This window comes from Ursus americanus, chromosome 12 (assembly GCF_024610735.1).
Source record: "Ursus americanus isolate L20-20 chromosome 12, mUrsAme1.1.p, whole genome shotgun sequence".
In the NCBI taxonomy this organism is placed as follows: domain Eukaryota; kingdom Metazoa; phylum Chordata; class Mammalia; order Carnivora; family Ursidae; genus Ursus; species Ursus americanus.
The window spans coordinates 57,378,195-57,390,446 of NC_142138.1; the positions used below are offsets into that span (position 1 = coordinate 57,378,195).

At 34.8% G+C, this 12,252-nt stretch overlaps 1 protein-coding gene across 3 annotated transcripts in view; it reads right to left on the reverse strand.

The window, feature by feature from the left end:
- WDR47 (WD repeat domain 47) overlaps positions 1-12,252 on the reverse strand; it is a 60,627-nt gene that overhangs the window by 18,649 nt on the left and 29,726 nt on the right. For all 3 annotated transcript variants that reach the window (XM_087866148.1, XM_087866146.1, XM_087866147.1), the window contains 2 exons: positions 7,246-7,424; positions 3,454-3,711 (listed from right to left, as the gene is read on the reverse strand). In XM_087866148.1, coding sequence (XP_087722274.1) covers positions 3,454-3,711; positions 7,246-7,424 — 437 coding nt within the window. The remainder of the gene's footprint in view (positions 1-3,453; positions 3,712-7,245; positions 7,425-12,252) is intronic.

Here is a 12,252-nt window from a genome sequence, read left to right on the forward strand (position 1 = left end):
ACCATTTGTTAAAGAGACTATCTTTTTCCCATTGGTTATTCTTTCCTGCTTTGCCAAAGATTAATTGACTATATAGTTGTGGGTTCATTTCTGGGCTTTCTATTCTGTTCTATTGATCTATTTTTATGTCAGTACCATGCTGTTTTGATCACTATGGCTTTGTGATATAACAAATCAAAACTACAGTGAGATATCACCTCACATCTGTCAGAATAGCTAAAAGCAACAATACAAGAAACAACAGATGTTGGCAAGGACGTGGAGAAAGGGGGACACTCTTGCACTGCTGGTGGCAATGCAAAGTGGTACAGCTACTCTGGAAAGCAGTAGGAAGATTCCTCAAGAAGTTAAAGGTAGAACTACCCTACAATGCAGTAATTGTACTACTAAATATTTACCCAAAGAATGCAAAACACTAATTCAAAGGAATACATGCATATAAAATGATATGTTTAAAGCAGCATTATTTACAATAGCCAAATTATGGAAGCAGCCAGGTGTCCATTAATTGATGAATGGATAAAGAAAATATGGTATGGAATATTATTCAGCCATAAAAAAGAATGAAATCTTGCCATTTGCAATGATGTGGACAGAGCCAGAGAGTATTATGCTAAGTGAAATAAGTCAGAGAAAAACAAATACCATATGCTTTCACTCATATGTGGAATTTAAGAAACAAAACAAATGAGCAAAGGGGATAAAAAAGAGAGAGAGGCAAACCAAGAAACAAACTCTAACTACAGAGAACAAACTGATGGTTACCAAAGGGGAAGTCGGTAGGGGGAAGGGTTAAATAGGTGATGGGGATTAAGAAGTGCACTTGCTATGATGAGCCCTGGGTGTTAGCATGTAAGTGTTGAACCACTATATTGTACAACTGAAACTAATATTATATTGTATGTTAACTAGCTGGAATTTAAATAAAAACTTTAAAAAAAAAACAAAAAGGAATTTGGAAGGAGGGAGGCAATTCAGGAAACAAAACATACAAAACAACTTAAATTCTTGGAGATGTAAGAGTAAATAATAAATCCAGGAAACAAGAATGGGATCTACAAAAAAAAAATTTTTTTTAAGGAAAATTAGATAATAAGAGCTTAGAAAATAACAATATGGTAGAAAACAACCAATAGAAAATGGAAGTGAGGAAACTGCTAAATAAAAAATATTTTTTCAATTTTCCAGAACTTAAGTTTCTAGCCTAAAATGGCCCATTAGTACCCAGGAGAATGGAAGGAAAATAGACTTATTCTGATGAATATCATCATGAAATTTTTAGAACATCAGCGAAGAGAAAGTCCTAAAAAATGCCAGATGGAAAAAACAGCAGTCTTCATACAAAGGATCAGGTCACAACGGCATCAGACTTCTTAACAAGAACACGGAAACGTAGCAATACCTGTGAAACCCTAAGCAATGATCTCCATCCTAGACCTCTATACTGAGCTATTCTAACAAATAAAATGGGAAATAGTTAGACATGCAAGGTCTCAGAAATTTTACCTCTAATTTGCCCATTTTCAGGAAACTACATGAGATCCTGAAAACACAGGATCCAATACAGAAAAGAGGCAAAGGAAATTCCCAGGAGGAGGGTGAAAGGAAGTCTCAGGACTCTCAGGCCTCAGTAGGATGGCCTGGAGGTAATGAATATAAAGTGAAGCAAGAGCGATCCTGGAGGATGTCTCCCAAGGGGGAAAATGGAAAAGAGACAACTACTTGATACTTTGTACTACAATGAGAGAAGTTTTATGATTTTACAGTTTTGTCAAGTGATCAGCAGAGAGGTTAGTGAGAGGTACTAAGAAAATTAAATACGTGCACACATAAAAGGCACACCAAAAATGAGGCAATTAATGTCTCCATGAAAAATAAAAGTTGCATGAAAAGGAAACGTAATCCTATTACATGACTCAGATGTAAATAACATTTACATGGCCATGGTAATGTTAACACTGATTACTCATTTTAACAAAAATTGATATATATTGGAAAGAAAGAGTAGACAAAGTGAATGTACTGTGGGTGAGGAGTATGGTAGCTAAATCTAACCGGCAGGGAATCAACAGAAAATAAAAATAGTAACAGAAGCATGTTATTCAGAAATGTGGAGATATATAGTACAAGAAACAGCTAACTGGGTTGAAAATGGCAGTGTATCAGAAATAGAAATCATAGACAAAGATGGATAAGACAGGCTTGAAGTGCTATTTGTGTTTTTAAAACATGTATGTGTGTTACTTTAATTTTTTAAAAAATCAATTTTAAAATTTGAGTCCTAGTTTTCGGAGTGCAAAAATACAGTTATAGAAACTGTAATAAGGAAGTAAATATTAATAAACTTCTGCTCTTAAATATAAAACTAGAATCCTTGATACAAAATTTATAAGGCCAATCTAATTTCTGTAAGCATCCAAAGGCCCTAAGCAAGTTATACACTCTCAAAGGTGTTTAATGTTAAGAATAGATGAAAAAGGGATGTCTGGGTGGCTCAGTCGGTTTAGCGTCTGCTTTTGGCCCAGGTCATGATCCCAGAGTCCTGGGATCGAGTCCCACATTGGCTCCTTGCTCAGCAAGGAGTCTGCATCTCCTTCTGCCTGCCATTCCCCTGGCTGTGCCCTGGCAAATGAATAAATAAAATCTTAGGAAAAAAAAAAAAAAGAATAGATGAAGAAACTCATATGTGGAATGTAAGAAACGAAACAAATGAGCAAAGGGGAAAAAAAAAAGAGACAAACCAAGAAACAGACTCTTAACTATAGGGAACCAACTGATGGTTACCAGAGAGGAGGTGGGTAGCAAGGGGGAAGGGTGAAATAGGTTTTGGAGATTAAGGAGTGTACTTGTGAGGATGAGCACTGGGTGATTAAAAACTTAAAAAAAAAAAGAATAGATGAAGAAAATACTCAAGTATTCCTATTGCATAAATGAACACTTGTTTACTAATGATAGCAAGAAAAAAAATTTCCCTGATTAGTGAAAACATAAATATGCAAGATGTCTTCAATTGTGGTAACTGCCAGACTGCCAAGACTCTCTTGCTGCAATTATCCCAACATGTTATAAAACATCTTGTGCCCTCAAAGTCTGTGAATTAAATATTATTTGTCAAAAGGTACCAATGGCAAAAAAAAAAAAAAAAAAAAAGAAAGAAAAGAAAGAAAAAGAAAATCAGGGAGAAGATAAAGATCTATGAGTAAAATGACATAAAAAATAGAATTGTCTTAGTGGTAGTGAGAAAGCAGAAATAAAAATAGGAGAACAAAGACTACTAAGAAATTTAGAAGTTAGTAGAAGAGAATACAGATAAATAAAGATTAGAAAAAGATTTGGTATGTAATGAGCTCCAAAAACGTATTTGTAAGGCTCCAAAGAGAAGTTCAACTTTCTAGGCTTCCAATCATTAATAGCATGTTAATATTTCCAGGTTTTACAAAGTAAAGTACTTACATTTGGTTTCCACAAGGTGATTCCTCAAGAAAAGGTATGTGATTTGTTGAACCAGGATTACGTGGGGTGCTTGTGTGAATATTTGAAGCATCATGTGTTAGTCTCTGACTGGAGTCTTGGGGTGGTGTAGCAAAACTAGTTAGAGAAGAATTAGTAGATCCATTGCCTTTGCTCCCATTACATTGCTGGTTGAGTGCTGACACCTCATTACCAAGGCTATCCATTCCAATATTTAATTCACCAAGCTTTTGAATGGACCTATAAAATAAAACAATGCAATTACATTAAAATGAAAACTTAATCACATTCTTAAAACATATAGAAGAAGAGCACCTAGGTGGCTCAGTCAGTTAAGTGTCTCCCTTCAGCTCAGGGTGTCATCTCAGGGACCTGGGAACAAGCCCCTGCTTCGGGCTCCCTGCTCAGGGGGGAGTCTGCTTCTTTCTCTCCACCCCCTCCAACCGCTGGTGCTCTTTCTCTCACATGCTGTCTCAAATAAATAAATCTTTTATATATAAATATATATATATAAATAAAATAAGTTTGAGAAGGTAAATACAGGCACATAAAAGATATAAATGTAAGTTCAGTACTAAAAAATTACCATGACTGGCTTAAGACATAACCAAGATACCGAAAGATCCAAATTTTCCTACAGTATGCCACTGTAGGATATAGATATTTTACCATTTTACCATAAAAACATTAAAAAAATCTGTTTCTGGGGCGCCTGGGTGGCACAGCGGTTAAGCGTCTGCTTTCGGCTCGGGGCGTGATCCCGGCGTTGTGGGATCGAGCCCCACATCAGGCTCCTCCGCTATGAGCCTGCTTCTTCCTCTCCCACTCCCCCTGCTTGTGTTCCCTCTCTTGCTGGCTGTCTCTATCTCTGTCGAATAAATAAATTTAAAAAAATCTTTAAAAAAAAATCTGTTTCTCTCCAGTATAACTTTGATTTAATTTTCAGTTTGAAACAATTTCCCAAAATAGCAAAAATATCACCACTACCAAAATTTCTCACCAACAAAACAAAACAAGCCATTTTCATCTCCTCTCTCTAGTAACATCATGTCGACTAGGAAATGAAGGATTAGAACAGGCCATGATGGGGCACAGTCAAGTGGCGTCCTATTAGTCACACATTCATTCATTCTACAGACTATCTGCCAGGCTCTGATCTAGGCACTAGGGAGATAGAGCAGGAAGCAAAACAAGTTAGCCTCAAGGTCTTTCCCTCATCACAAGTCTTCCTATATCAGGGTAGACTGACTTCTTTTGTGGGACTCAGGACTCCAAACAGCACAAAGAGGAAGCCACAGGCTCTGTTAAGATTTAGACCCAGAACTGGCCCGGCATCACTTTCTACAGCCTAGATTCACTATGAGAGAGAAGTACACAAGGGGTATGATTACCAAGAGGTGTTGTGGTTTATTGCATTTTCTAGTTTTCCCACATTAAACATGTGTGTGTGTGTGTGTGTGTGTGTGTGTGTGTGTGTGTGTGTGTGTGTGTGTTAGGGCTTAGAAAAGACTTTAAAAGAGCAGTTCAATATTATTAAAGGAATTGGCAGCCATTACTAAATATATATGTTAATAATTTTAACTAGGCTGCATTTCCCAAATTGTTTTTTATAAAACACTAATCCTGTGAAATGCTCCCCAAAAAGAATGAGTCTGGGGTCAAGTCAATTTGGGAAATGCTAAGTATAAAGTCTAAAATGCTAACATCATTTTGACTCTCTAAGAGTGGGGACGATGAGGCTGAATGTGCTTATAGTAAGTGCCAAATCAGAGGTGCTGTTTATTAGTATTAACAGAAACAAAATATCAAGAAGTATGAAGTAGTGATACTGTAGTGATACAGTACTCTTGGAAAAGAGACGCAAAATTTAAACCTGGAAACTATGCTCCACTGCTAGACTGATTTGAAAAAATAAAACATTAAGGAGGCAAGTATTTTACTTCATAGATTCTATCTCTATTCAATATATCCATGGAATTAGGTACTTCAAAGTCCTGGTACTGGCTCAGATATATAAAATTAAGGGCCTAGAAAAAAAGGGTTGAATAAAAGTATTAAAGTGTTAGAAAATAATAGATAAAAGAGGAGAACAACAGAATTTATATGAAACTAACTTACAAAAGCTAAATAATAAGAAATAATTTGAATTCTATTTATAATTGTCTTTAAAGGAAGGATGGGGCACCTGGGTAGCACAGTCGTTAAGCATCTGCGTTCGGCTCAGGGCGTGATCCCAGCGTTCTGGGATCGAGCCCCGCATCAGGCTCCTCCGCTGGGAGCCTGCTTCTTCCTCTCCCACTCCCCCTGCTTCTGTTCCCTCTCTCGCTGGCTGTCTCTCCGTCAAATAAATAAATAAAATCTTTTAAAAAAAATAAATAAAGGAAGGATAAACTATCTTGAGCAGTTTAACTTTTTTTCTGAGGACGTACATCCCTTATCACTATTAGGATCACAGAACCTTGCCACTTTATTTTCTGATTTAATGCTAGCTATCTGCTTCCACTGAAAAATAAACAGGAAATCCAACTGCAACCATGGCCTTTATGGATATGAAGAAGACATCTAAGAACCAGAAATGGCAGTTAATCAAAATAGGATAATTCTGATAAGCCACTGACTTATCAGAGATGTAAGAAAATGATCCTCAAATGCAATGTTCAGAAGCCTATTTAGACTCTTTAGATTACCACTATAAACATTTCTTGTATGAAAGTTTGAAGACGGAATCAGTTTCAGGCTCATTGGCTTGCACAACCCTCAGAGTATCAAGCAGATTACTTCCTATATTATTGAATCAAGTAAAGAACTGACAGGCACCACAGCATTGCCTAATCATAATCACAATAATAACCTACATTTATGGTGCATTTCCTATATGCCAGGAATTATTCCAACTGATTTTTTATATATTAACTTATTTAATTTTCTAACAAACATTGCTCATTTAAATATATAAATTCTAGTTTATTGATTTTTAAAGACACATTATTATCTATCTACACCCTATAATTTTAAAAACAATGTAAGGACATATTGTCTTGGCAGAAATTATAAGAAAGAATAATTTTAATATATTGAATTCTAAAGAATCTGAAAGTTAAGGACCCAAAACAACAAAAGCAACAGTGAACACTTATTTTTTTTTCTTACATTCTTTTATTTTTATTTTTTTAACATTTATTATGTTAGTCACCATACAGTACATCCCTGGTTTTTGATGTAAAGTTCCATGATCATTAGTTGCGTATAACACCCAGTGCACCACGCAATACGTGCCCTCCCTACCACCCATCACCAGCCTATCCCATTCCCCCACCCCCCTCCCCTCTGAAGCCCTCAGTCTGTAACAGTGAACACTTAATATAGTGCTTACTATATGCCAAGTACTATTCTAAGCACTTTGCATAGATTAACTTAATCTTCGTGGCTATTCTGTGAAGTATATGAGGAAACAAGCAAAAAGAAGCTAAGTAACTAGGACACCTGGGATCTCAGCAACCCTGGACAGCTGGATCCACCTGGCCATCTACTTCCAGATGTGAGTAGAACCACCACACTTCTGCTCTCACTGCTTAGAAGTGAAAAAAGGTTTAAAGGGAAGAAGAACAAAATTAGACCAACATTCAGAATGGTATGAAAGGAAGATATTCCGTAACTCCCCATTACTTGAAACACTTCAAAATCTCAAACTATATGTGGAAAGTAGCAGTCACCGCATGCTTTCAATAGCTTTGAAATAATTCCTATGTTTTAAAAAGTGACTGAAAGACATACCTATTAAGGAATTGTTCGGTAAGATTCTGCTGCTGATCAGGACCATCCTCCTGATTCACACCTCCCTCAAGCAGCATTTGTTGGTATATCTGTCGCTGTTGCTCCTTCTGTTCTAAATGCTGTTGATAGCGTAATCTTTGCCTATAATATTCTTGAAATTGTTCTGTCGAATCTCGAAGCTTAAAAATATTAGAAAAATAATATATTTGAGCAGTCTATGATTAAATATATGTCCCTACCCAACAGTAACTTCTATAAACACTGGATGAAATATCTAAGTAGCTATATTTAACAATTACAAAACACTTAATACATTGCTCTTTGAAAAATTATATAGTACCCATGAGTTTTTACAGTCAAGTAGATGAGTTAATTCGCTTTATTTTAAAGCAAGAGACTGACCAAAATGAATGGTCATCCTGGATCTTTGACTAAACCCAAAATAAAAATACAAATTATAGCAGTCACAAGGGGTCATGGAATTAGATCTGTATTGCTTGAAAAAAATACTGAAAGACTACATTAGTATTTCATAAACACAATATTAACTTTGTCCAACACTTAATTTAAGCATGTAAATGGTTTAATAGGTTACTCTAGAGAGAAACTTCAAAAATTTCTCTCAAAAACAATACTTTAATTCAGGTTTCAAATGGCCTTTCACAAGAAAGTGGAATAAATGGGCAGTAAACTTAATCTCAACATTTCTACTTTGTTCTTCTAAAAGAACTTTATAGCACCCAAATTTATGGGACTTACATATTTGGTAAGTTCCATTATTAGCAAAGAAAGACTCTCCTGCCAAGCTGGAGTCCAGTCATATTACATGGATCATGTGAACTGGGGTTACCCTGGAACAAGTCTATCATCTCTAAAATTGGCCCACACTGACAATAAGCTTAATGAAGAGTCTTACACAGCTAACTAAAGCTAAAACTGTCTCCCCTTTTCCAGGAAGTGGTAATAATCCTCCTCTACTTCATAACTTACAGCAATAATTCTGAGACAAAATTATCTATGTGTCCTTTTAGATTTTTTGTTGGTAAAAGAAATAGAAAATTGTCGTTTTAACCATTTTTATGTGTACAATTCAGTGGCATTAATTATACTCACAACATCGTGCAATAATCACCACTATCTATTTCCAAAATTCTTCATCAACCTACAGAGAAACTCTGTAACCATTAGGCAATAACTTCCCATTTCTTCCTCTGCTAAGCTCCTGGTAACCTCTATTCTACTTTCTCTATGATTTTGCCAATTTTAGATATTTGATATAAATGGAATCATGTAATACTTGTCCTTTTCTGTCTGGCTTATTTCACTTAGCATGATGTTTTCAAAGTTCATCCATGTTGTAGCATATGTCAGAATTTCGTTCCTTTTTATGGTTGAATAATATTCCATTGAATGGGTATGCCACTCTTGTTTATCCATTAATCTGTGGATGGACACTTTGTAAGTTATATCTACCTTTTGACTACTGTGAACAGTGCTTCTATGAACATAGATGTATAGATATCTGTTTAAGTCCGTGCTTTCAATGCTTTAGAGTGGAATTGCTGGGTTATACAGTAATTCAGTATTTAGCTATACTTAAGGTATGTTTTAGCTATATTTAATTCTATATTTAAGGTACCACCAATCCACAGTGCACCATTTTACATTCAAATCAACAACATAGAAGGGTTCAAATTTCTCCACTTGCCACCAACACTTCTTATTTTCCACTGCTTTGAGTTTAACCATCCTAGCAGTTGTGAAGCTATATTTCATTGTGGTTTTGATTTAAATTTCCCTAATGACTACTGGTACTAAGCATCTTTTCATGTGCTTATTGGCCATTTGAATATATTCTTTGGAGAAATGTCTATTCAACTCCTTTTTTCTGAGTTGGATTGTCTTTTTGTTGTTGAACTGTAGTTCTTTATATATTCTAGATATTAAACCCTTATCAGATATATAATTTGCAAATATTTTTCCCATTCTGCTGGCCATCTTTTCACTTTCTTGATAAAGTCCTTTAAGGCACAAAAGTTTTTAATTTTGACAAAGTAAAATTTATCAATTTTTATGTTTGTTGCTCAAGCTTTTGGAATCATATCTAAGAACACATCATAAAATCCAAGATCATGAAGATTTGCTCTTACGTTTTCTTCTAAGAGTTTCATACTTTCAGCTCTTATAACTGTTGATCTGTTTTTAGTTAATTTTTGTACATTATGTGAGGTAAGAGGTCCAACTTCATTCTTTCCATATGGAAATCTAGTTGATCCATCATCATCTGAAGAGACTATTCTTTCCCCATTGAATAGACCTGGCACCTGTGCCAAAAGTCAATTAGCCACTTGGGATTACATATGGGATTACTTTTGGTCTGTCAATGTAGTCCACTGGTCTATACTTCTATCCTCACACAAGTACTGAACAGTTTTGATTACTGTAGCTTTTGCAGCTACTGTAGCTTTGAAATCATAAACTGTGTGAGTCCTCCAATTTTGTTCTTTTTCAAGATTGTTTTGGCTATTCAGAACATATTACAATTCCATATGAATTTGAGTATTGGCTTTTCCACTGCAGCAAAAAAGGCTGTGGAATTTTTATAGAAATTACACGGAATCTGTAGATCAAATTAGTTAATACTGGCATCTTAACAACATTAAGTCTCCCTATCTGTGAACACAGGATATCTTTCCATTTTTTTCAATCTTTTAAAATTTCTTTCAGCAATGTTCTGTAGATTTCATTGTACACGTTTTTCACCTTGTTGGTTTAATTTATTCCCAAGTATTTTATCTTTTTATATGCTATTATAAATGGAATTATTTTAATTTCCTGTTCAGATTGTTCAATGGTGGTAGTGTAGCAGTACAACTGACTTTTATGTGATGTTCTTGCACCCTGCAACTTTGTTGAACTTGCTTGTAAACTCTAGTAGCTTTCTTATGAATTCTTTGGGATTTTTTATAAATAGAACCATGTCATCTAAAAATAAAGATTAGCTTTACTTCTTCCTTCCAATCTGGATGACTTTTATTTTTTTTTTCTAGTCTAATCACTCTAGCTAGAACTTCCAGTAAATGTTGAATAGCAGTGGTAAAAACAGGCTTCCTTGTCTTTGTTCCTGATTTTAGGGGGAAAGCTTTTAGTTTTTCACCATTGAGTATGACATTAGCTTGGGGTTTTCATAAATGAACTTTACTGTGCTGAGGAAATTTCATTTTATTCTTGGTTTTCTGAGAGCTTTTATCATGAAAGAGTGTTTGATTTTGTCAAATGCCTTTTCTGCATCAGTTGAGATGGCCAGATGTTTTTCTGTTCTTCATTCTATTAATATGATCTATAACTGATTTTTTTTTAAATGTTAGACCAACCTTGCATTCTGGGATAAATCCACTTGGTCAGGGTACATAATCCTTTTAATATCCTGATGAATTTGGTTTGCTAGTATTTTGTTAAGGATTTTTGCTTCTATTCATGAAAAATATTGGTCTGTATTTTTTTTTAAGATTTTATTTATTTATTTTGAGAGAGAGAGTGCACATGGGGGGAGGAGCAGAAGGAGAGAGAGAACCTCAAACAGACTCCATGCAGAGTGTAGAGCCCAACATGGGGCTTGATCCTGTGACCCTCAGATCATGACCTGAGCTGAAATCCCAGTGTCCCAGTCTGTAGTTTTCTTTTCATGTAATGTCTTCATCTGGACTTGGTATTAGGGTAATGTTGGCCTCACAGAATGAGGAAGTATTCCTTCTTCTTACACACTTTGGGAAGATTTTAAGAAGGAATGATGTTAACCTTTCCTCAAATGTTTGGTAGAACTTACCCATAAAGATATCTGATCCTAGATTTTTCTTTGTTGGAAGCTTTTTGATTACTGATTCAATCTCTTTACTCATTATAGGTCTGTTGAAATTTTCTATTTCTTCTTGAGTTATTTAGGTAACTTGTGATTTCTAGGAATTTGTGGATTTCAACTCAGTTATCTAATTTATTGGCTTACAATTGGTCGTAGTATTCTCTTATAATCCATTTTATTATTGTAAATAATATGTATTAAAATACATATTACAATATAATACAAAAAGATGTGTTGTCCATTTCTGATTTTGTGTGTGCCTCTCTCTCTTTTTGGTCTAAATAAGCACTTGTCAATTTTGTTGATCTTTTCAAAGAACCAACTTTTGGTTTTACTGATTTTCACTATTGTTTTCCTATTCTTTATTTTATTTTTCTCCCCTCTAATATTTATTACTTTCTTCCTTCTGATAAAATTTGTTCTTCTTTTTCCAGTTCCTCTAAGCATAAAGTTATTGTTGATTTGACATCTTTCTTCTTTTTTAATATAGTCATTTACAGCTATAAATTTCCCCCGAGCACTGCTTTTGCTGTATAAGTTTGGAATGTTGCATGCTTTGGTATGTTGCATTCATTTTTATTAATCTCTAGGTATTTTCTAATTTCCCTTGTGATTTCTTTGACCCATCAGTTAAGAGTGCGTTATTTTTTACAAATTTGTGAATTTTCCAATTTTCCCTCTGTTATTAATTTTTAGCTTCATTCCATTGTAGTCAGAGAAGACATTTCACATGATTTCAATCTTCTAAAATTTACTGAGATTTGTTTTGGGTCCTAACATATGCTCTATCCTGAAGATTATGACATGTGCACTTGAGAAGAATGGGTATTCTGCTAGTGTTAGAGTGTTCTTTTTTTCTTGTATCACTTTATTTATATATTTGCATTCACATATTGTTAGTATTCACATATTCATAAACTTACCAACATTTAGAATACGAACACTGACCTGAGGTGTCTAAGAAAACAACTTCCTCTAAAAGGGTGCATCCTCCAAAGCAACATTATTGTGTTCTACAGATGTCTATTAGGTCTTGCTGGTTTATAGTATTGGTCAAGTACTCCGTATCCTTACTGATCTTCTGTTTAGATGTTCTACCCATTATTTTAAGTGGGGGATTGAAGTCTCCTACTATTATTTCTCCTTTC